This window comes from Crassostrea angulata, chromosome 6 (assembly GCF_025612915.1).
Source record: "Crassostrea angulata isolate pt1a10 chromosome 6, ASM2561291v2, whole genome shotgun sequence".
In the NCBI taxonomy this organism is placed as follows: domain Eukaryota; kingdom Metazoa; phylum Mollusca; class Bivalvia; order Ostreida; family Ostreidae; genus Magallana; species Magallana angulata.
This window is the reverse complement of record NC_069116.1, coordinates 27,385,499-27,413,105: the sequence shown is the minus strand read 5'-3', so window position 1 is coordinate 27,413,105 and position 27,607 is coordinate 27,385,499. Positions and strand designations below refer to the sequence as shown.

Genomic DNA, 27,607 nt, shown 5'->3' with positions numbered 1-27,607 from the left:
CCCCATGATTGTTTTTTAAAAACAGTCTTTTATCTGAAGTTCTGATTTTTTATCCCCGTCCGTTCCTCTAAATCTGCAATGCAGTTTGGTTTTTTTTTTTATTTCAATTTTAAAGAAAAATGGGACAAAGATAATACAAAAAAGGAACAAAAATATGGTTCAACATATTAAGATTATATGATAATAATGTGTCAAGTGTTAAATCCAGCGATTGAGCGGGGTATTATCTAGTTTAATATATATAAATATATATGGTGCTTTATGAATTTCATATAATAATAATAATGTAGAAATTGCGAACATGATTTGACAGCAGGTTAGTTTTGATTTTTTTTTTGGTGATATATGAATGCATTAATGTTTAAAATGTAGAAATAATAGGTCTGTTATGAAAATTCAGGGAAACTTGAGTCAAAACATTGGTCGAAACATAGGCCGTCTTCAGTTCCGATATTTTCACGTTTTCCAGAATCAAAATATGAGGGCGTGCGAAGAAAAGTGGATATAGGCTATGTCTGTCCACTTCTCAAAAGAGAATAACGTTTTAAAGGGACTTGGACACGATTTTAAATCAAATATTATTTTTTATTTTTATGTTTTAATTGTGCATTTTGAATGATTGACCAAATATAAATGTTAGATGTGAAGTGTCAAACAAGATACAGACATAAGGATTCATTGTTATGTAAACAAAGATCGAGTCGTATATATATTTTTACAAATAATATAAAGTAAAGAAATTACCATTTATTTGACAAAATGACTGGTGGCAAACAAGATAAATGATTCAATGTGTTCATAAATATTGTCAACAAAAGACAAAAAGAAGCGCCTTTTCATTGAAACAAATTCCAATATAACACATATTTAAACAATAACAAGACTCAAGCTTTGTTTACTGAACAAATAACTTCAAACTCTGTATTTTTCTTGTTACTCAATATTTGACTTTAAGATTTTGAGGAAGCAATAACAATATCCATATCAACCATTCTAGACATTAAAAGTGGAAAAAATGAATTTTGAAAATTTTGAGCTCAAATCGTGTCCAAGTCCCTTTAACCTACTTAGCAATGTTGTGAGACTACAATTGTAAACAAAAATACATAATGGTTATTTGATTTCATTGTTTATTTCGAAAGAAAGTTCATTCCAATATGATTGTGACCCATTCTCCTTATTGTAAAGATGAACATTATAAAGAATATTTTATTATCAAATTCAATTATCCGATTGCTGAACTAACATAAACACATACATGTACCAATGGATTTAGTTCATATAAATATGATTCATAAGATAAAAAATGTTCATACCCAAATAATCAAACCAGGATTTATGCATTTTTAGAATCCTACACCTATACATTTGTTTCATTTTGATCAGACACTCAGGAAATAAAAAATACGGCATTTGTCTCGCAACTGAATGGATACGCATCAATTCTTCATTTAGAAAGCATTTTTCACACAACTGAATTGATGACAGGAGATACTATAAAAATAAGGCATTTTTCTCACAACTGAATGGATGCGCAACTTTTTAATAGAAAACATTTTTCTCACAAATGAATGGTTTGGTAAGGTTGCATACTGCATCATTCCAAGTTTTGGATAGTTTTCTTGTATACTCCAGACAATGTTCTTCCTTTCCTCTATCGTCATTATTTGGTTCACCAGTTTTCCAGCTTTCGAACGTTGTAAAGGGTTTTCCTGTCATTGACCAAATCCAGTTTCCCTCAACGTCAGCATCTGTTCCACCAGTCCAAAAATGGACTATTGAAACAAATAATTGAGCAATTATCAATTTCTAAGAGAATCAAATAAACTCACGGGTAAGAAAAGATTAATATCATAATTACAAAACAAATATGTTAACTTCACACTTCAATTTTACAGATGTAATTAACATACTGTGGTTTCATTAATATTCAAGGGTATCAATTTTCGTGGATAAAGTGAAAATTACAGTTTCAAGGATATGTAAATTCGTGGCCAACGACCCCATCAATACAAAATGTTAATAGAAATTGCATTTCAATGAACATCTAATTTCGTGGATCAACTTAAAAACGAAATCCACGAAAATTGGTATTCAACGAATATTGATGAAACCACAGTATACAATTATATGATTAAGATTTTGACACATTGAAAGTGCATATCCAAACAAGCTAAGCGGAGCATCCCCTGCGACAGTACATATTTTTGAACATGAGTTGTGTACAGACGCAAAACTCTTTTGGTAATAAACCTGGTTTGCGTTCTATGCGCACGTATGTACCTTTTATCAGAATAAATGTGATTGGACGATTTTATTTGGATACAGATTTTTTTGGGGGTCATCTGAGTCACTCTGGTGACCTATTGCCATTGTTCTTCGTCCGTCGTCGTGCGTCTGTGCGATAATAATTTTACATTTTTAACTTCTTGAAAACTACAATGCCAATTATTACTATTTTTGGTGTGAAGCATCTCTATGGTAAGAGGAATCTAAATTATGAATTCATGGGTCTACCTCCCGCGGGAGGCCACAGGCGGGGCAAAATATGAAAACCGCCAAATTTTCAAAACTCTTCCTCTCTACTCCCACACATGTGAGGAAAAAACTGAATGTATGGTTATGATGTACATGAAGCCTTCTACCAAAATTGTGAAATTCATGGTCCCTGGGCACAGGCACTTGTTTCTGAGAAAAAAAAATTTACCCTATGGTATAATAATAACACAAGGTATCTAACTCCGAATGAGGTAAACCACCCCCTCCCGTGTGTTGCAGTCGTTTTCGCTTTTATACGAAATGCAATGCAAAAGTGTTTAGTACCATTTTCTTCTACAATAAATTATCTAAACAACCATATATAGCATGCTTACTTTTGTTGTATTCTAATGTGCATAATCTGCGTCAAAACATGATAGACTCCAATTGAACCGTAGGCACTGACATGATAGTATCGCAGAGAATAAAAAAAATAAAATAACGTGATTTAAAAAACATTTTCAGTGTCTAAAATTTGCAAAAAACTAATGATGTTTAAATCAAATAAAATATTGCAAAATAAACGTTTCGCTAATTAAATATGAATTGATGATCAGCCACTGCTAGCTGCTATTTTTAGCTATTGGTGAATTCCAAGGTTTTCGGTATACCTCGGGAATTTTCATTGCGTTCAAAGAAAGAAGAAGACAATCACCGGATAGTGGATTTTGAAAACATTTCAGGCGGTAGAATTTGAAACACAATGGAGCATGAAGGATTTTGTTCATGGTATGAATTAAATACAACATTTAACTATGAATTAAATGAATAACTATATAATAGACAGCTTACACATATAAAGAAAAGTACAAAAACATTTTTTTTCAATATAGTTAATGTTAACGTTACATAGTTTACAATGAGCTGTGTGTATTTTGCAATTTAAAAAATCACAGCCACTCGGTTCTGACTTTACTAAAAAAAAAAACCTACAGCATACGATGCTTATAATTCTGTATAATACCAAGGAGGGTTTTTTTTTTAATCCCAGTGCCTGTCAATCTCACTGACAATTAACTGACTCTGTGAAAAAAAAGTTTGCCACATATATAAGTTTAATGGTATTCCTAAATAATTTAAATAAACTTTGGGCAAACTTTTTTTTTTACAGAAACTGGGGGGGGGGGGGGGGGGTTTAATGCCACCAAAGTAATTGTCATTTGCTCGAATTGTTCTACATATATATTCTAGTTGGTTAAAAAGTTTCAAGGAAAGCATGGACAACTCGTCGATGATCAAAATATCTGTTTTCTGTATGTTGTGTTTGTATTTTACGAAATGTTCGTCATGTAAAATTTTCGTATGCAGTTTTTCATTAGAAAATCTGCCATCTCCAATACCCGACCACGAGTGAATTGTCACACCACCGATGTTCAGGGACGCCACGCCTGTAGTTCCTGTTACAGCTATACATTTTCCAGAGTTTTTAAACTTTTCACGTATTTTAGTGATTAAATAGCTTTTCCCCGTACCACTCTGTCCTAATATAAGAAGATTATGCCCTTCTATAACAACTTCTACGGCCGCGACTTGTTTGGCATCCATGTTAATGTTTTCCCTTCGAGGCTATAAATAACTCGTTCAGTTTTCCTGTGTTATTTTAGAAACCGACTCCTAGCCAATCAGAATCCGATTTACTATTCTCTGCGATACTATCATGTCAGTGCCTACGGTTCAATTGGAGTCTATCATGTTTTGACGCAGATTATGCACATTAGAATACAACAAAAGTAAGCATGCTATATATGGTTGTTTAGATAATTTATTGTAGAAGAAAATGGTACTAAACACTTTTGCATTGCATTTCGTATAAAAGCGAAAACGACTGCAACACACGGGAGGGGGTGGTTTACCTCATTCGGAGTTAGATACCTTGTGTTATTATTATACCATAGGGTAAATTTTTTTTTTTCTCAGAAACAAGTGCCTGTGTCCCTGGGTCAGGGTTTCAGGCTGTAGGGTGGGGCCACTTTGTTCTTATAGTGAAAATGTATTAATTCATAAATATTTGAATAAAGCTGAGTGCATGGTTATAATGTCCACGGACTTCTTAACCTAAATTCATGATCCTTGGGACAGGGCTTTTAGGCCCTAGGGCGGAGCTAATTTAGCCATATAGTGAAAATGTATTAAATCTTAGAAAATCTTCTTCTTTACTCCAACACACGTGGGGAAAACTGAATGCATGGTTATTATGTCTAGAACTCCTTTACCGAAATTTTGAAATGCATTGCCACAGGGGTCAGGGGTTTAGGTCGTGAGGGAGGGCAATATGGCCTTATAGTGTTAATGCATATGTTAAAAAATCTTCTCTACAGACATAGAACACGGAATAAAAACTAACTGCATATTTAGAAAAAATATATCCTGTCATAATAACCTGCATGTAAGGAAAGGGTCATGGCTGGGTAGTGGGGGAGGGAGGAGGTAATGTATTTGTCTTATAATTTTACTCTGCTCAGGAATGTCAATGAAAGAAATGAGTTAATTCATGTGTTAAGAAAAGAAAAAAATGAAGCTGTCCATCAAAGTTATCAATAAGATATTGTGAAAGCATTTGAAAAGAGTTCAAGAAAGAGGATTATAACAGTTAATGGAGTTATCTTCCCTTGCTTCATATTTAGTAATTAATCATTAAATATCATGTAATTATTTATAAGAAGTTCTATGACCAAAATAGTTATGCAAGTAATTTTATCATTTGAAACAAAAAGAGTTTTTAATTTTTTTTAAATAAACAAGTAGAATTAATAAGTAGTATAAAAGCCACCTTGTTTAACTTTATCTTTGAAAACATTCAAATATAAAACCTTCTTAGAATGTTAACATACTTGGGAAAAATAGTTTACATGGAAGCTCTGCACCTTTTCAGTAGCAGGTCACAATGTTATACGTGATAGGTCTTGTGCTTATCTATAGGATTAAGAGTCCTTTCCTAAATATTTCGGGCAGGGATCCCGGATGTGGATGTCATTGCAACATAAAATTTTCTACTTCATAATGAAACTCAATTAAATGCATTTATGAGACTCCTCCACAATTTTGTGTGTCGGTTATAGTACTCCGGTGACCGTAAAGGCCTACTGGCCTCCTGTTTATACGTTATTTTGTTCCACATATCTGGAATTTCGTGTTCCAAATCTGAAAGGTCTGTTTTTACCATAAAACACGGTTTAACTGTATTTTTTTTTAATTTAAGGTGGAATGTCCCTCTAAATATTCCCACTTTCTTTCTGATAACTCACAATTATCAAGGCATGTAGCAACAAGGGAGGCGGTATGGGTCCCATTTTGTGCTGAAAAAAGGCGACATTTATTTAAATTCAAGTATTAAAAGACAAAATTTGAACAGAACGAATTGAACCCCGACTTTTACGGGAGGGGGGGGGGACAAAAAGTTATAAAAGTTTCACAAAAAATTACAAGAAACTAATCATATTGATAAAATTTTTATGAGGTAATATCTATACCCCCACCCCCCGTTTTCCCATCCCCAAATGCATCGTTTTCCCCCAAATATAACATAATTATATATACTAGAACAGTACATGAATAATACGTGTTTGATATTTTGGGCCAGATAATCTCAGATGGAATATCTCCGTTTAAGAGGAAACGTATATTTTATTAAGATATTGTAACAAGTAGCTTAAAATTCTTAAAACTCTCTTGGTCAATACATACATAAACTTTCTCTCTATTAAAATATGAAATAAAATGAATCATTTACCGCAGATATTTTGACGAAATTAAAACTTTCTTTTTTTCATCAAGGGGAGATAACTCATTAAAAAATGTTAAGGTGTAAAATGACCGGCTTCTTATATGTCGTCAGTCATGTGAATTTGGTTCATTTTACTTTCATTGTTATCTAGCAATACATATTGAACTAGTTTAAAATGATTCAACATTGTTCAATATCCTTTCATTATACATTGAATACCTTAATAGCTCGTTCACAAAGGTTAATGAATTATAATTGGGAAAACATACTAAGACAATTGCAAACTCTAGACTTAATCATCATCATGTGAAACTTATAACATTTCAAATATTTAAAGTTGAATCAGGTTTTTCTATTCTGAAAGATCAGATATGGGAAAACAAAATTTGAAAAAGAACAGTATCACATTTTATTCAAATAATACATCCCTATATTAAAAGTATGCCAATTACTGGAAGATCTTTCATTTGATCTTTTTGTGTTATAACAAAATGCTCTGGTTTACATTTTTAGCATTCTAAAACATATGGAATCATATACAATTATCTTGTACAAAATATAAAACTGAAAACCTTTTCTAAAAAATTAGAAACTATGGTAATTAATCATATATACTGTATGTAAAACCTGCATGTAGAACCTTCAATAGTAGAGGGATATTACACCTTAACCGGGTGGTTAAATTTAATGGTACTCCGATAAATGCAGTAGAAAGATTACGCCTGTCAATTGAGTTTCACACCTTTTTCACCTGCTAACCCCCATTGGTAGCTGGTATACACACTCTGACTTCCCAATTCACTTTCAAATATTATCGACATTGCTTGTTAGACAGGATTCGTCACGCCCCAATGCACGTGGCTTAAGTATCTTCACACTGCGCACATGTCAAGTGACACCACTTTTTTTAACACTCCTCTATTTCCAAGAAATTTTCACGATGGGATTTTGCCTATGACAACAGCAGTTTTGCAACAAGTCGAGAAACATTCGCACTAATCTTTTAAAATCTCACATCAAACGCACGCTACTTATATCCTTAAATTCCGATAAAATTCCTTAAATACTCTCCAACTGAACTTTTATTCTGCAGCCACATTGACTTCTGGCAGGGCCAGCCATTTTGACGTCTTCAAGAAAGACCGATTCTGATTGGACAATCAGGAATATTAACCAATGAAATTCAGTTTATCATTTTTTATCACAATGGCCGGTCTGGTCAGAAGTTGATGAGGCTGCAGAATAAAAGTTCAGTTTGGAGAGTGTTTCAGGAATTTTATCGGAATTTAAGGATGTAAGTAGCGTGCGTTTGATGTGAGATTTTAAAAGATTAGTGCGAATGTTTCTCGACTTGTTGCAATACTGCTGTTGTCATAGGCAAAATCCCATCATGAGCCCTGGACCGGTAAATGTCCAAGTAAAAATAAACTGACGACTTCGAGAGAATAATGACGTATATCTCCGCTATTTTAAGACCCATCAACTTGAAATTCGACATGAGTGTATCTTAGACATTACTTCTCTGAAAAATACACGCACATTGCAAATGTTTTAAAAAATAATTGATTAATTAGGCTTTTGAAGCGAGCTGGTAGTTTTTATTTGGGTCGGAGTTCGACCCCTTTCTTTATTTATGGTTACATTGAAATTAATGTTAAGGTACTTCACTACACCGAGACTCATACTTTTTAAGACACTACGTCACAAGATGGCGATTGAAATGTTTTGTTAAACTGTTTGTATCAATCGAATCAGATGTATATCGTCATAGCTCAGTGGTTAAAGTATCAGGCTTTTGAACCGCAGGTCATGAGTTCGAATCCGCCGGGGAATTTTGTTTATGTTTACTGAATGAAATTTTTGAAAATATCATTTTTTTATCTAAAAATTGCACATTTTTTCGCTTATTTGACATATATACTTCTTATCCATCATGCTTTTTATCATAATCAAATAATTTTCTGTTGATTTGAGAAACTATTTCAAGTTGTAGCGAGGCACCTTTAAGCGAGCTTGGCCCCTGTGGTTAAAATCGTACTTGAGCAGACCTGCGCTCTATACTTCCGCATCCAAAATATAAAGAAAAAATGACAATATTTTCATGTTTTTCAAAATTGAAGGAATTGGGTCATTTAGGTGACGTCATAGATAAACAACGAATGAGTAATGATAACTAAATTCAAGATAAAAGTGACTGGCATCCTCTGTACACTGATAAATGGAGATTTGATTTTTATACGACACTATTTAAAAATTGGTTAAAGTTGGGGGCAGAAATTAACCCATATCGAATATAGTCCTTTATAATTTTTCTACTTCAGAATGAAACCTAATTAATTATGTCTCCCCTTTCAAAGGGGAGACATATTGTTTTTGTCGACTTTCTCATTCTTCTTATTCTTCTTCTTCTTCATCCAAATTTGTCCAGGCCGTAACTTAAATACCCTTTGACATTAAGACTTCAAACTTAAAACATAGGTAGATGATATTAAGAAGGAGTGCACGCCACCAAAAGTTTTGACCTTGACCTGTTTAGTTCTTCAAGGTCAAGCTTTTGATAAAAAATATTGTCGGGACCATAACACAATACTCCTTTAACATACAGACTTTTAACTTGTATCAAAGATAGATGGTATATAACCTAGTTGAACCTTACAAAAAATTTTGACCTTGACCTAGAATTTTAATTTCAAGGTCATATTTAATAAAACTTCATTATTCAACTTCTGAATATACTTTGACAGAAGGACTTCAAACTTTAAACAAAGAACAACAATAATACACTTAGGTGTACAATTGAATAATATTTGACCTTGACCTTGTTTTACTCAAGGTCAAATTAAGAAAAAAGTAATAAAATTTTGTCTGGGTCATAACTTAATTACCCTTTGACATTAAGACTTCAAACTTAGAACATAGGTAGATGGTATTGAGAAGGAATGCACGCCACCAAAAGTTCCGACCTTGACCTATATTGTTTTTCAAGGTCAAGCTTTTGATAAAAAATGTTGTCGGGACCATAACACAAGACTCCTATAACATACAGACTTTTAACTTGTATCATAGATAAATGGTATATAACCTAGTTGAACCTTACCAAAATTTTGACCTTGACCTAGAATTTTCATTTCAAGGTCATATTAGAAAAAACTTCATTGTTCAACTCCTGAATATACTTTGACAGAAGGACTTCAAACTTTAAACAAAGAACAATAATAATACACTTAGGTGTACTATTGAATAATATTTGACATTGACCTTGTTTTACTCAAGGTCAAATTAAGAAAAAAGTAATAAAATTTTGTCTGGGTCATAACTTTAATACCCTTTGACATTAAGACTTCAAACTTGGAACATAGGTATATGGTATTGAGAAGGAGTGCACGCCACCAAAAGTTTTGACCTTGACCTATTTTGTATTTCAAGGTCAAGCTTTTCATAAAAAATATTGTCGGGACCATAACACAAGACTCCTTTAACATACAGACTTTTAACTTGTATCATGAATAGATGGTATATTACCTAGTTGAACCTTACCAAAATTTTTGACCTTGACCTAAAAATTTTATTTCAAAGTCAAATTAGAAAAAACTTCATTGTTCAACTCCTGAATATGCTTTGACAGAAGGACTTCAAACTTTAAACAAAGAACAATAATAATACACTTAGGTGTACTATTGAATAATATTTGTTAAATTTGCCCCATATTACAATCCTTGGGGAGAAGGGGAGACATGTGTTTTTTTGTAAAAAAACAATACCCACTAGTTAAATGCTTATATGAGACTCCTCGACAAGTTTGTGTATGGGATATATGATACTCAGGTGACCGTTAAGGCCAATTGGCCTCTTGTTTTTTAAATTCATGAAACTCGCAAGTTAAATTTGCTCAGACTCCTAATGTAAAAACAGTTAAAGGTATATGTGGCGTATTTTTATTTTTAACAATAATAAGATCTGATTATTTGCTTCATTTCTTTACTAAAAGATATGACTTTATAAGTCAACCGCATTACAAAGTTAAAAGAAATAAAAAAAATATTTTTTAAAATTTTACCGGCACGGTAAAAAATACAAAAGATTTGAATACCCCACCTTTAAATGGGTCACGTGACATCCATCTCGGTCTATCAACAACAATGGCGACGACGAGAAAGATAGGTACATGTATACCATTAGGTTTGACAGATTTGGCAATGAAAGAAAAAAGAGACAAACTGACAAGGATAGGAAGAATGGGAAGATTGTCATCGGAGACCTTGTACATTGATGAAATAGGAATTAAATTAAAGCCGAGTTAAACTTAATTTTCAATTATGAAGTTGTAGGGGTTTTGCTAGCCAGTTTCGTGCTCCATGTGTTTTATTTCTTTACTTCATAAGTTATAAACCACAAGTGGATTTTCGTTTAGAGGAATTTTTGAATAAAGAATTAATAAACACTCTCAGTACATGCATCTCTCAGGGAGAGGGGGTGTTTCCTCGAGCTCAGTTCAGGGGTTCCTAGTTCAGGGGTTCCTACTGCAAGGCATGGCCAAAATGATCATATAGTGTTAATTATATAATGTATTAACATACAATGTCTAAAAATACGTCTTGTAACACTGAATAGAAATTGACTGCAAATGAAAGACGACCAAAATGCCAAATTTCATGACACCTAAGGTAGGGGTTCTGTCTTGTGGAAGAATATTATGATTAAAATCTTTTTGTTCTGCTGAAGAAATGTAATGAAATAGATTAATACATATTTAGAAAAGCTAGTGAAGGTGTCTGTCAAAGTTTCGATATCATGACAACCAAAGCAGTTTTTGTAGTTTCGTTCAAATTCATGGCACCAGGATCAGGGGCTTGGGTTGGGTTCAAATGATTCTATAGTGAAAATACATTGTTAAAAAATCTTCTTCTTTGTTCCAGGATATTAAGCAGATGAGCTAAGTACATAGTTATGATGAGAAAGAATGTCTCTTCCAAAATTGTGAATTTCATGGCCCCAGGGTCAGGGGTTCTGGTGTTAGGACAGGGGTCTAATGATTATACATGTATAAAGAAAATACATTAATTTATATCATCTTTGCTCCTTGATATTTAGCAGATGAACTAAGTAAAAAGTTATGACCAGAAAGAATGCCTCTTCCAAAATTTTGAATTTCATGGTCCCTGGGTGAGGGGTTCTTGTGTTAGGGTCGGGCTTTAATGAATATATAGAGAAATGCATTAACTATTTGAAAATCGTCTCCTTTGCTCGTGAATTTTAAGCAAATGAATATAAGTACATAGTACTGAACAGGAAGAATGCGTCTTTAAAAATTATGAAGGTCATGGCAGCTGGGTCAGGGGCTCTGGTGTTAGAAAGGGGCTCTAAATGAATGTAATGTTACATGATTAGAAAATGTAGGCAGATTAAATAAGTTAAATATAGGCTTTAGATTCATTTAATGCAGCTACCTAGTTAGAAAATATTTTCATCTGATGATAATACTATAATTGAGGGAAAGCTGAATTAAAATTTAAACGACATTACAAAAACATACCATTGTCATCTGACGACCCCAGTAGATTATTTCTTATAAACACATTTTCCTCCGCAGTTTCGATTTCCACCAATTTGGAACCATATCGTATGCAGTGCATCTGAAATTATTGCTACATAGATTGCTTAGCTGGTAATATACGTTTGCTTTGATGTTGTATAATTAGCCAATAGAGTAGCTTTACAACCATGCAAATTAACTTACAGCGGCATCTTCGTGCATCTTCTTTTCTTTCAATACCAAGTAACAGGATGTTTCAAAACTAGTCCAATGTGGTGGACAAGAATGCTGTTTTGGGAACCGTGCTACAATAGTGGAATAAGATTTATATTATTGATCGGTTGATATAAAATTTCATTAATTCTAAACATGTCATTGTAACTTATCGAAGCTTTTACAACCAATTATATTTATTATGGATTGGAATGCAGATTCCATTTAGTTTTTGTCTGCTGTCTCGCATCATTCACTGTCGATAGGTCAGAAACTTTTAATTAGTTTCAGTTTCTTTACATAAACGTTTTAGCCTCTTATGTCCAAATTAGGAATATCTTTACCTGTACGGGAATGGGAACCTTTATAATGAATTTCACAAATGCCACACCCCGTAATTATTGGGATTTACACATGGAAAATATAATACAATTCTCAACAAGAGGCTAACATGCCTTGGACGGTCATCTGAGTGCCTCAGCCCGAGATTCCTTTGATTGTTACCTCCACCTTTTATTGTTTAAAGTATCTATATCTATGAATTAAGACATTTTGCCATTAAACTACAAAATGCCTGTACCAGACAAACTGCTTACTTCTTTGATATTTCAACACATTGAATTGATGATTTACTTGAATTTTACCTGTCAGGTAATTATTGTAAAGTAAATTAAAAACATACTCTTATTTACGACAAACCAGCCCCGATATAGCAATCAAAGTACTGAAAGTACTGAAAAGCGCTAACCCAGCTTCTGTATGTACATGTATATAACAGATATGTGTATATAACAATTTGTATTCGCACTATATTTCCTCATCACTGCGTGGCAGTCCTTGAAATGATGTATGTAAACCCCATACATTAAATTCACAATAGCCCGTGCAGTTATGTGCACTAACTCCTGCAAATTGTTCCCTAACCAGTTTAAATGATGTAAACTTCTGCTCATAGGGGGCGGTTATTCCATGCAGCGGAAGTAGAAGTCTAACGATAATAAAGCGCTGAGCTATGCATAGCGCTTTAAAAATGAGAATAAGGAGGTGGACACGCTTTGGCGGATCATTAGGAGTTTGGGTCAAATTACTCACTTTCTATGAATAATGTTGAATGATAACGTAAAGAGTAAATTTATTTATTTGAAACTTATTTATGGTATGCATAGCAATTGAGATTTTTACATATGTTCAATAAATAAAATTGCTATCTATTTGCATACCTTAAACCAAAGTTGTAATCCTGGATGACAACTTAGGTTTTAGATATGCAAGTAGTTATTCCATAGTATCTACCCGATGATTACATGTAACTCACTCTACACTTTCGGCCACGTGAATTAATCAACCTGCGTGTTTTAAGCCCCTGCGTACACGTTTAAAAATTATTACATAATATTTAATATTAATACCACGACAGGTTGGTAATAAAACTTATGAATTAAGTTGTGAACCGTGAGGCCATCATTAAAAATATCTATGTTTCCCCTAACCCGACCCTAAATTTTGAAGTTGGGTAGGTACATTGTAGGTAGGTAAATAATTTTTTTTTCTGTAAGGGCACAATATAAAATACATTATAAATTATAAATGAAAATGAATAAATCAATTCTTTAATTAATTGCAAAACTAAAAAAAATATGACCAGCTGTAAAACTAATTTTTATACTTGTACTGATGGAATGTAAAACAAATTTTTAATATCGGATTCAAAATTTGATATTGTTCATCTTAAATTCTAACATGTTTGATTCAATGACTAGAGGTGCATGAATACATTCATTATCAGTTGTATGTTGATGTACATGTAAACCTATATTTAAATATCATTTTAATGGTCATCATGTACCTACTTCAAAGTGTCGATTAATTTTTCAATATTTGGTATATAAATTTTGTCTAAAAGTATATTAAAACAATAATATTTGATAAACTAAAGATAATGTAATAAATGTAAATAATAAAATAATGTAAATATTTATGAAGTCATATTTAATGATTCTACAACAGTGAGGTTACACAAAATCACCACACTTGCAGAGAATGTTCTTCTTTGACAAGGAAATTTTAACCCAAATTAGATACTAAAGATGTTTGTAAAGCCTACATGCAATTTCATTTAAATAATAGTCATAACCAAAACCAACTCTTTTGTATCTGTTGATTTGAAATTTGACTGTTTAATTTTTTCAAAACGTAAATAGTCTTTTATCATACAGGTACCAACCTAATTTTTGGGAGATTAATTTCTCCTTAACAGAAAAGTAGGAAGAAGTTTGACATCAGGAAGACTGTCAATATCTTATACAGCATAACCTACAGGAATGATGATATACACTGATCCAACCTTGATTAAAATTGGATTAAACTTTATAAGCAAGTTAATAAAAAAAATAAAACAACTTCTAAAAGGTTTAAAAACTTATTCAATCTAAATAAAATCAATCTCTGTACTTCTGTGTATTTTGGAGGTATTAGTCCAACCTTTTGACCAACTATTGTGTAGAGGATCATTTTAAATTTTAAGATAACATATGGTAGGCATATGGTTTTATGATTATTTTAGCATTAATTTGGTAGAGTTATTAACTAATTACAAGTTACCAACTAATTTTGATATCAACACTAAAAGTAATAAACATATCGTTTGTAATCTTCAATGCACAGTAGACTACATGTTGCCTTACTCGTTTTTATACACGTAAAAGATAAGACAATCGATCAATCACAACAGTGGTTAACTGAGGCCATGGAAACGTCTATTGAATTAAATGATTATCATTTTAATGTCTCTGGGGTTAATTTACACCATCGTAAACTCAGAACACATTCTCTTTCGGAGGAAATTCCGGCGAAGTTACCTAATATTAAGCGAGTATTTCGCCCATGTTAATGATCGAGGCTTTCAAAATGATTGGAACACAAAAACGATGTGGGTCGTCTTAAAACGATTTTGGGTAAAATAAGGTTTCTTTATAAAAAAAAAAATGTGTTTTCAATGTGGTGAAATAAACAATTCAGTCGGCAGGATTTAATTGGGTCGGTCACGTTAGGGGAAACATAAATATTTATTATGCGAGTATTTCGCCCATGTTAATGATCGAGGCTTTCAAAATGATTGGAACACGAAAACGATGTGGGTCGTCTAAAAACGATTTTGGGTAAAATAAGGTTTCTTTATAAAAAAAAATGTGTTTTCAATGTGGTGAAAAAAACAATTCAGTCGGCGGGATTTAATTGTGTCGGTCGCGTTAGGGGAAATATAAATATTTTTAATTTTGGCCTGAGCAAATTGTAAGAACGTCTATATGAATAAATGATGTATGCATAAAACGAGGAAGCTGGATTCTGGGATTGGGTTTATTTGTCTTTTATATGAAATTCTTATTTGGGACAGTGATAAAATTTTGACCTAAAGATCAAAATTTAGAAAAAAAGACGATGCATTACACACCCACGCCCTGGTTTGAAATAAAACATTAAAAAATGTAATTTCTTCCAGTCATCTGCAACAAAAGGAACAAGGGCACCGCAAAGCGGAGCATCCCCACGCGAAATGAAAATATGGGGGGGGGGATGCATAATTTAGAAATAAACATGTAATTGAAGAGACCAAATATTGAACTTGTTAAAAACCATTTGAATTAAAATATTTCGTTTATTCCTATTCCCATGCACGCTCTGTATGTATCTATTGGGGATGGGTGCATTTAAGTGGTTGTACAATTGCTCCTATTACTATGGGAAAAACACCACAAACGTGATAAATTTTTGTAATATAGTTTAATAAATTATCTTTATCCAGTGACATACAATTACGCATGAAGACAATTAGTGTAGGCAAATTTAAGTTTCATATTGAAAAGAAAACGTAGCCAAGATCTTGCGATTTATAGTCTGCTCTATGAGAAAATTCGAGTTAACATGTAATTTTAAAAAGAGTAACATACATATACATGTATGTATCTTCAGCGATTAACATGAAATGAATTCTCGATTAATCATGTTGACGATATTTGTCAAAGTCTCTTCTGAATTATGAACCTGTTCTTCTCTAGGTAATTCGTTAAATATAACTCGAAATTCGGCTCAGACGGCTGATTGTTTCGATTAAAATAGGGTGAACTTAATCCCCTGCTTGCTTCAGTTTTTCACTTTGGACATCCTTTCAACTCCCCATTTTTTCAAAAATGTTTGCTTCTTACCTTTACAGGGCTTACCTCCAACAAAATATCAAGTTGTTGATTTGAAATATTTACCTTCACGAACCGGAAGTGGTACATAAAATTTCTTAGTTGTAATTTTAACGATATCTTAAAAAATATGTAAAGGAATTCCTTGAAAATTATTAAGGTTTGTCCTTTAAGCATGCTTATAAAGTGAACAAAGTTTGATACTCATGCTTGCGAGGGTCGCGGAAATTTAAGGAAGAATTTGGAAACAAGTATAAGCAAAGACTTGTTTTTTCTTTTGTATTTATTTATAGCGCGATCCTTCTTTTCAGGATAGGTTTGCTTAGAAGGGCCTTATGCTTTCAAGTTATGACAGCTTACTATTTCATTAACCCAAGTTAATCCAAGTGAAAACCAGAAATTGAGTCTTTGTGATGTGTCAAGTGTTGCCATCAAATCAAGGACTTGGTACATATACTAAGTGTTTATGTAAGCAAATGAATTGATTGTGATAAAAATCAAAAATCATTGCGTTTAATCGCAAAATCATTGCATTTAATTGCAAAAATTATTGCGTTTAATCGCAAAAAATTTGCGTTTATTCGCAAAATATATTGCGTTTAAACGCAATAATAGCCTTGCATTTAAACGCAATAGTTTTTGCGTTTAAACGCAATAATTCTGCGATTAAAAGCAATACTTTGCGTTTAATCGCAAAATTATTGCGTTTAATCGCATAACTTTTTGCGTTTTATCGCAATCTTTTGCATTTAAACGCAAACTACATTGCAAATAAACGCAAAAGATTGCATTTCAACGCAATAACTATTGCGATTTAACGCAATATGAATTAATTTATTTACTGAACTGGCCTCAATAAGAGGTTCATGTATATAAAAATCATTGCCGATGTGACGAATTTGCTAATTTCTGTAATATAATTCTCATGGTATTATACGATAAAGGTTAAAAAGAAATGCCTAATATCTTATTTCTCTGAAATAATTTGACATGTAATTTAAACTGGAATATAAGTTAATGCGTACTCTTTTCTAGAAATGAGACGGATCAAGAATTTTCCAAAGTGGGTAAGTATATTTTGAGCGGCATGGGGTTCAGATACCGCCATGAGGTCCCATGTAGCTCTATTGCTACATAAATATAGAATTTTGAGAGAGAATTTTAAACCGAGTTTTCCGATTATTGAAATAGTGAAAATGGCGGGCGGGCGAGTGCCAAAAAGGTATCCTTATTGTACCGATAACTCCTCGAACAGTTTTCAAGATAGGAAGTTGTTCTCTTGCAGATCAATTATACATATATCAGAGGTATGCAAATTGCTAAGATTTTGATTTCTGATAATTTATGGAAAAAATGCATATAGAATACCCCATTTCTTTGGATAGGTAGTATTTACCAATTCAGGATTGACAAATGCATTATGAATACTGTTCACAGAAAAGAAAACCCGGTTTGCTGTCACATGGACAGCTTTTCTCTTGTTTTTTTTGTTTTTGAAACGGGGTGGGTCAGATAAATTTTATCGTATATGAACTGGTACAGTTTTAAGCATAAAATATTTGAAAATATATACTGTATTGACGATAATTTTACAAAATTAAGTAGCTGCTTTATGGTTAACAGTATATGTTCATAAGTGGCATTAAAGCTGTATTATAATAGCTTTTCAGAAAATTTTGATCGACAAATTTCACAAAGTGAGTCTGTATTGAACCGACGTTCAGGACGTCATACTCATCTCTCGTAATAATTGCTTGAAATAAAAAAAATGTCAATTTTCATATGCATGATAGGCTTTTTTCCCAATATATTGCCGACAATGCAAAATGAAACATTTTTAAAAGTAATTTATTCACATTTTAATTTTACGACAGTTACATGTATCTTATGTATGGACCCCGTGTAATTTTTCGTAGGGGAGGGTGGGGTTAGGGGTTCTTGTCCCAACTTTGTGGTGGCGATTAGGAGGCTTTTGGAGATATTTTCTTAATTCAGCTCTGTACTTAAACAATTTGTTGCATGTACTCTAATAAAATGTGTGTATATCTATAATATACACGTATATTCAAACAAAGTCATTTTATGTCATTTTTTTCAGTTCTAAGAAGATATCTGAAGCCGATCAAATTCTTCACTCGCATCTTTAATACATTCTCTTGATAAAATGTACACCAATCTCATAATTTGATTTTCCGAAAAATTATACTTTCTAAGAAATGTTGTTATCCAGATATAATATGACTATTGGTCTATATATTTTTTTATTATCAATTCCGTCCCTATTCTGGCGATTATAGCATGCCTTTACCTGCAGCTAGCCTTTTTCTATCGGTGACGTCACTGTTTCCATATATGGTCATGTCAAAATTCGACAAACTTGTAGACTTTACATTTGTCGATTTGTAACTTGTCAACCGTGATATTTCAGATAACGGAAATACCAATGCAGAGACTACAGATGGAAAGTGTGTATTATAGTGGCAGGTAACATGTAAATAATAGCTGCAAATAAGCATCTGTAAGAAAAATAAGATTGAAGGACTACTTTGTCAACTCTGAAGTGTTTATGCCTGAGTTTTATAGGTTATACGATCAAAATTACACTCAATCATAGTAAGACTCACAAACCAACACGATTACATATTTGGATTTACAGGTTTACATGTCTGGATTTTTGAACACGATTACCCTCCATACTAAATTGAATGTGTTAAACGTTAGAAACTGTTTCTTCATGCTCAAAATAAAAAAAAGATAGACAAATGAGCTTAAGGGGCGTGGTCACGATTTTGGTCAAAAATCGTTTTTTCCGATTTTAATGTTTACAATGCCTCAGTAATGCATTCTTAATATGCAACCAATACTTGAGTGTCATTTGTTGAATTAAAAGCGAGTTACAGAGCTTAAAATTCTTTGCAATGTAAACAAAGCTTCTGTTTACAATTTAAATGTTAAAGAGAAAATTCCAATTTTAGACCTTCAACGAATATGCTGAACGTTAGGAACTGTTTATTTTTGCTTGAAATGAATAAAAACACAGTTAAATCAGCTTGAAAAAAGATTATTTACTGGTATATTGAACCTCATGTATGTAAACAAAAACACAGGGCACGAGCCTTGTTTACATGACAAAGAATCTGGAGCACTATATCTTGCTTATAACTCAAAACTGACTGTCAAATTTCATTTGATTATTAGATATACATTCCTAAGGCATTGTAAGTAAGAAAAGTAGAATTTGACCAAAATCATGACCATGCCTCTTTAAAAAAGATTTTTAAGGGTATATTGAATCTATGTAAACAAAAACGGGGCACGAGCGTTGTTTACATGACAAAGAAGTGGAAGCCCTATATCTTGCTTATAACTCTACGACTGGCAATCAAATTTGATTTTGTTACTAGAAATGCATTCCTAAAGCATTGTAAATAATAAAAACAGAAAAATAGAATTTGACAAAAATCGTGACCATGCCCCTTTAAAATAAACGAATATTAAATGTTCTAGAAAATCTCGGTAGACTGTGCAGAGTAATAACAATCATGATTACGAGATCCAATATTAAATAAATAAAACACTTTATTTTTAAGAAATAATCTTTTTCGTATAATTAATGATGTCATTGCACGAATCACTCGAGGCCCAATATATGACTTGAATGGGTCCAGGCGAAGAGTGATGTCATAAAACTTAAGTGTCTATTATCATTTCAGGTTTGTAGTATGTATTTCCTTTCCTTGAACTTTTAAGTGTCTATTATCATTTTAGGTTTGTACTATGTATTTCCCCTCCTTGAACATTTAAGTGTCTATTATCATTTGAGGTTTGTACTCAGTATATCCCTTCCTTGAACATTTAAGTATCTATTATCATTTTCGGTTTGTACTAAGTATCCCCCCTTGACCTATAAGAGTCACTGTCACGTTTTCAGAAGAACAATTTTTATTTTATTTTTTTATTTTAGACAAAAACAATGTTTCATATGGGTTTTTACAATAATCCGCCAATGTTGTCAGTCGTCGAGTTACAAGCGAGATCCTTTGTAATGTAAACAATTGCTAGATCATGTCTTAGTTTTACATATTAGGCGTTAAATCTTAAACAGCAAGTTTAAAACGAAAATGAATGTGACAAATACTAGAATTTGTTAATTTTTCTTTATAACGAACTAGCTTGAAACATCACTTTTTTCTAGTATATAAAATAAAATGTAAACAAAACATAACAAAGTTTATCGCTTATGACATGACAACTAGGATTAAATTTTGGTTGACCTTTAAAAATACCAAACTAAGTGGTTATTATGCCCTTTTAGATTAAACAGTATACATATTTTTCCGCTTCATTCGGGTTTGAAGTTAACAATTAGTGAACAATTAGAAGCATCCTGTAAGCTGTATTGGACATAATATTTTTGCAATAAAAACGCTAACTTCACAACCAACAGGATAATTTTACTCTTATAGCTTGACTTTGTTTGATGTAGGCGTATATATACTTCTCAATCAATACGTTATGCACGCCAAATAAAGAACCAAAATGAAAGAACAATTTTAAAAGTCTCACGCCAATTTTTCCATATCTTTTTGATTTTAGGGTGTTTTTATGGAAAAAACCAAACATTAGCATTAAATATGGGGATAAAAACCCCATCTGATTTTTTTCGGGAATAGTGGTTTTTTCCCCCATAAATAATTTCATGGAAATGGTTTCTTGCCCCATGGGGTTAATTGCAAAACCCCATGGGGTTTTCTGTGGGGTATTTTTTCCAAGCTAAAATCCCATGGGGTTGGAACTTTTAAGTTCAAATATCTAAAAAAAACTATCTAAAAATGTTTCAACTTTTTTTCCATAAATTTATTTAGAATAAAAAAAACCACCATTTGGTACTAAACCTTGGTCGATATTTTGAATGGAAAGGGGTGCGCAACGCCGGAAAAATGTCCATTCCGAAGTTATTATTATATACTTATATAAAGAATAACAAAGCAAAAGCCAAAATCTGGAAAGACTTCCTACTGATTCAAAAGAATGGAACACTTGTACAAAATGTTGCTGTCTGCAAGTTGTGTAAAGTCCAAGTTAATACTCCGGAGGAACTACAAATTTGTACGCACATAAAAAAAGTAAGCACCCATCAATGACCACCCCAGCTGGAGACATTTTATCTTCCCAACGATCTACCTTAAAGCCCAAGCATGTTGACTATCTCATTTTTTTTAAAAAGAACATGAAAGTGTAATTGATATTTTTACATGAAATTTGTTAATTTTTTTTGAGTCGTGTTTTTCTCCCCACACTTCTAGTCAAAAAGAGAGTAGTCATGCACTTATGATAAACTACTTCTTTTACAGTGCACTAATACATGTACAATATATATATATATGTATCATGTTTCCACTTATTTGTGAGAGTCATGTTTTTAGGGTGTTGCTAAAACGCAGAACGGAAAACGGAACGGAACGGAAAAATAGTATGACGTTTATCGCTTAAATATTGTATAGATTGAACAAAACTTTTACTTTATAACGCTATTTATATTTTATTGGAGGTTGATTTTAATCAACTCTCCTATGCAGTTACTCTGGCAAACCGAAAGTGAAGCAGTGTTTGGACCTAAGCACAAATCATCACCGCTGACAAGTCTTAATTCTTGAATAAAATAGAAAAAATCGAGGTAATGAATGCTAAAGCATTGTTTTTCAAGGAAACTTATCTATAAACACTTTGAAAATAATAAGATTTTATATAATTATATATATATTATATATAATTATTATATATTATATAACAATTTAGATATTTATGTAGACTCATGTATTCCTACACCAGAGTTTAATATAGTCTCGTTCAACCAGACGCTCGGCTGTCTCCGTAAATCTCCGACAAACAGAGAGACTATCTTGCTTGTAGGAGATTAACGGAGACAGCTGAGCGTCTGGTTGAACGAGACTGGAGTTCAATATCAATAGTGCTTGGATCCATACAATTTTTAGAATTGTTTCGATTACTAAAACAAAGTTTGAAATCTATCTTTAAATATTACACAACATGATTCATATGGGGTTTCTCTAAATTCTTGTCTGAAAAGTGTAATTAAAATTCATATCAATAATAAGTGCGTAATTTAAATACAGACTAGAAACTAATTGCCGCGCAAGATAAGTTGATTTAAAAATAAATGATAATCGATAAAATCAACTCCCGTCAGTACTTTGATAAATAATCATTATCAAAAGGTTGCGTAATTATTTGATATCATTCCTACGAATGTCTTTCAACTAAATCATTGCTTAATAAAGTACGAAACGGAGAAATGAAATGTACACACATTGTTATTAAATAAGCTTTTAAAATAACTTTTAAAATACTTTCCTTTTAGAATATTATTGGAAAAATAGTGTAGGGCAGTTGGTTGAAGCGTTTGGTTGTGTTTTTCGTGACTTCGAAACTTATTTGGGATTTTATACTTATTTTTAAAAAAAAAATCAAACATGATGTACCCTCATCCACATTGAATTTTTAGTGATCCATACTATTTTAAAAATTTATTAATAGCATTATTGATATCAATAATGTGACCGACGAACAACATCCACTTTCATTGTTAAGAGGTTTTGCTGCAACATCTGTTTGCTAACCTTTTTGTCTCGCTATTTTAAAGATAATTAATCGAAAACAGAATCATTTCATTAGATTACTAATGCTCTAGATGTACTGCAAAGCCTCCTTAAAATTCTTCTAATATCGGCGTTCGTTTACCTATGTGATTCTAAATTCCTTCAACTAATTCAAAATAGAGAGCTGGAAATGTTGTTTAGTTTGATAAACTGGGACTAGTGATCAAAGCACATAATGTTAATTGTAAAAAAATCATACATTTTCTAAAAAAAAAAAAAAAAATTTGAATATGGAGAACAGTTTTAACAATATTAAAAAAATACATGAAGTATATCGTTTTAAGCTTGTTTAACACATCTATAAAGTAAATAACATGATATAACATTTTTCATAATCCATTCCGTTCCGCTTTCCGTTCCGTTTTCCGTTCTGCGTTTTAGCAACACCCTGTTTTTTCGGTCACCTAAGTCACTCAGGTGACCTATTGCAATTGGTCTTTGTCCATCGTCGTGCGTTAACAATTTTACATTTTTAACTTTTTCTTACAAACTACCAGACCAATCGTTACCATTTTTGGTGTGAAGCATCTCTATGGTAAGAAGAATCTAAATTGTGAAATTCATGGCTCTACCACTACTGGAGTGCCACGGGCGGGGCCAAATATGCAAAAAAAGCCAAATTTTCAAAAAATCTTCTTCTCTTACCCCACGCATGTGAGGAAAAACCTGGTTGCATGGTTATTAAGTCCATGAAGCCTTCTACCAAATTTGTGAAATCTATGGCCCCTGGGTCAGGGGTTCTGGCTCTAGGGTGGGGCCAATATTGCCAAATAGTAAAAATGTATTAAATCGTAGAAAATCTTCTTCTCTACTAACATATATATTTTTTAAAAACTAAATGCATGATTATGATGTCCATGAAGCCCTCTACCTAAATTGTGAAATTCATGACCCCTGGGTCAGGGGTTCAGGCTCTAGGGTGGAGCCAATATGGCCATAAAGTAAAAATGTATTAAATCGTAGAAAATCTTCTTCTCTACTATCATATACATGTATATTTGTTAAAAACTAAATGCATGATTATGATGTCCATGAAGCCTCAACCTAAATTGTGAAATTCATGACCCCTTGGTCAGGGGTTCAGGCTCTAGGGTGGGGCCAATTTGGCCAAATAGTAAAAATGTATTAAATCTTATAAAATCTTCTTCTCTACTCCCATATATATTTGTTAAACACTAAATGCATGATTATGATGTCCATGAGGCCCTCAACCTAAATTGTGAAATTCATGACCCCTTGGTCAGGGGTTCGGGCTCTAGGGTGGGACCAATATGGCCAAATAGTAAAAATGTATTAAATCTTAGAAAATCTTCTTCTCTACTCCCATATATATTTGTTAAACACTAAATGCATGATTATGATGTACATGAAGCCCTCTACCTTAATTGTGAAATTCATGACCCCTGGGTCAGGGGTTCAGGCTCTAGGGTGGGGCCAATATGGCCAAATAGTAAAAATGTATTAAATCTTAGAAAATCTTCTACTCTACTATCATATATATTTGTTGAAAACTAAATGCATGGTTATGATGTCCATGAGGCCCTCTACTAAAATTGTGAAATTCATGACCCCTTTGTTAGGTGTTCAGGCTCTAGGGTGGGGCCAATATGGTATATAGTAAAAATGTTTTAAATCTTAAAAAATCTTCTTCTCTACTCCCACACATGTGGGCAAAAAACTGAATACATGGTTATGATATCCACAATCTCCTTTACCTAAATTGTGAAATTCATTGTCCCTGGGTCAGGGGTTCAGGACATGGGGGGGGGGGGGGGCAATATGGCAATATAGTGTTAATGCATATAATGTTTAAAAATTTTCTTCTCTATTCTCACACATCTGTATAAAAAAAACTGACTAATAATTATGTTAACCAGGAAGTCCTCTACTGAAATTTTAATTTTCATGTCCCCTCTAGAATGGGTTTTGACTCTAGGGCAGGGCCAAAATGGATGTATAGATGTTAATGCATTAAACGTTAAAAATTATCTTCTTTACTCCCACACACCTGAAAGGAAAACTGAATTCATGATTTTATAGACCAGATCTATTAGTTTTTCACCAAAATTATAGGTTTCACAGTTCTTTTTGAATTGTGGTGGTCATTACAAATTTATAATTGTTCTACTCCAGTATGAAACCTAATTAATTAGATGCATATATGAGACTCTATGACAAGTTTGTGTATGGGATATATGCTACTCAGGTGACCGTTAAGGCCAATTGGCCTCTTGTTTCTCACATCTAGTCAAAAAACTAATCATGTACTTATGTGTTCTTTTACAGTGCACTTATACAATATATACATGTATTTTGTTTCCACTTATTTAATGTTACGTAATGAGATTAAAGAGTTGCTATTTAACTTTGAGTTTAATGATGAAAATACATGAAAACTAGTCTTTAAAAACCTTTACGAGAAAAAATAATCAATATATTGCAATATTTATCGCAATATGCCACCAAATATCGCAATATGATTTTTCTGGCAATATCTATCCCTAATTAAAAGCTATTTAACTGAACGGATTTGTAAAAGTATTGATTTTTAACATACCCTTGATGGCAACAAGTTCTCCTCTGAGCTGTTTTATTTCATATTGAATTCGAAGGACTTCGTCATGATCATCTGCCATCTCTCTAGAGTATAAATGTTGACAAGCTGTAAAACTAAGAGCGGCCAAGAGAGTTACACCAATATAACGGTTCCTCATCGTATTGACAATAAGTATACAATGTATAAACGGTAAATATGCGACTTGTATCTTCCAAGTCAATAAACAATATTACAGAGAAAGGAAGTAATAATCATACAGGATCTAAATTTACATTCAAGTAGACACTTTTTAGCTCACATGAGCTGAAAATCTTCTTCTCAAGAAATACTGAGTCAAATACAACGTACTTTAGCATAAATCATCCTTATGGGAAGGAAAATATAAATTGCCAAAATTAAGGGCTAATTCTCTTTCAAATTTTAGTAATTTACGAAAGTAATAATAAGACAAAGAGAATGGGGTCAATCACTTTAACTTCGGGCTCGATATTTCATATATCGAAAACCAGTTTAGAGATCAGAAGCAGCCATCTTGAAGTTGAACGGAGATGAATTTAATTTGGTTGTTGTGCAACAGTTAACATGAGAAGGGAATATATCCAAAATATATTTGTGCCGTTTATGTGAAGTAAATTGAGGTTTATATTTCAATGCGTTGACATTTTCATTAGTGACGGTGGGTTAAGTTTGAGTTTCTTTTTATTTTAACCTGAGAGGAACCATCGTCTTTATTTTAGAATTTAAAATTTTTACGTGTAGACCAGTAAATCAGACAGCTGATTGTTTACATATACCTTCGCTAAATCTGATGCACTGACATATTACAGAATACTAGAGAGCTCTATTTATTATGTTGGTACATGTAATTCGGTACGATATCTACGTAATAGTTGATTAATGCAACATGTTTTATTAAGATGCTCAGCAATTTCAATCTAAACGGAGATTATTGTCGCTGCTAGAAATATATAAGTATATATATGATGAAAAATATATTGAGGTTTTTTTCTTTGTTTTAGTGCATTTTTCTCTTCTTTTAATTGTTTACAAATTTCTATTTACTAACCTGGGAGTCAAACTTCGAGTTATAAGCAAGATACAGAGCTTTGTGCAAAATGCTACTGGATGTTTGTACACAAAGTAGAGGTCATGCTTTAGTTCGTTTATATTTTAAATGCAGTTATGCTGATTAGGAAATACCAAGTTTAAAAATCTTAGGTTGAATGTAATAAACAAAACAAATGAACAAAAACAAGACACAAACCAAGCTATGTATCTTGCTTATAATTCTACGATTAACACTGAAATTTTGGTTGATCAATAGAAATGTCTTGCTAAAAGGATGATATGTTGTAACTACTTTCTGATGCCCCTTCTTCAACAATGAATTGCATAATATCTACACAAAATTTTGATAGTTTTTCAAACACAAGTTAAATAAAACGACGTCTTTTAAACAGTTTCCATAGTCCTGACACATTATTATTTTGAGGATAAAAGCATTATCGGTGTTCTTAAAAAAATATTGCAACGGAAAATCATCTTTGTTTGTGGACATTTGTCGTTTTTCATTAAAGCTGAAAATAATTGGTACAATAGAGCGACATGCCTGTCAATACATTTATTTGAATTATAGCTCTTTAACATGTGACAACGTTTTTCAGTTTATTCATCAGTCAAGTGAGTTTGGACATAAAACTTCATACGAAATGAATTCATGTCTGGTTAACGACAATCGACAATCGTTTATAATGGAGAAGGCCAATTAAATTTTTTAATGTTTTTAATTTGAGGAATTGAGCACAATCTTTCTGGTGCATTGAGGTTCACTTTTCTTCTTTCACATATAGGATTTTAAAAATAAAATACAATAACTAGTAGGTAGTGGAGGGAGAAAATGTACTTTTATGCTATTTTACTCGTTTTATAAAGTGATTGGGGGGGGGGGGGGGGGCTAAAATAAAGGGAACTAAAAGTTAACCGTAAACACCAACTGAAAATTTTGTTATTTACTAGACTTTGACCCGTGCGTGCACGGGTTGACATATTGCATATGATATCGGACATTCACGAAATAGATACATCGACACACCGTATTGTTGACATTTAAATAACCAATCTATAAGCATGCAGCTTTTAAGCCTATAATAATGCTATTAATTTCACTACATT

General features: G+C 32.5%; 1 protein-coding gene across 1 annotated transcript; it reads right to left on the bottom strand.

Moving 5' to 3' along the window:
- Positions 1-1,113: 1,113 nt before the first annotated feature.
- Positions 1,114-25,687, bottom strand: LOC128190732 (galactose-specific lectin nattectin-like). Its single transcript, XM_052862879.1, has 4 exons — positions 25,436-25,687; positions 12,000-12,100; positions 11,796-11,895; positions 1,114-1,775 (listed from the first exon to the last, which is right to left on the bottom strand). The coding sequence occupies exons 1-4, from the start codon at positions 25,590-25,592 to the stop codon at positions 1,543-1,545; spliced, it is 591 nt and encodes a 196-aa protein (XP_052718839.1). The 5' UTR covers positions 25,593-25,687; the 3' UTR covers positions 1,114-1,542.
- Between the last annotated feature and the right edge of the window lie 1,920 nt (positions 25,688-27,607).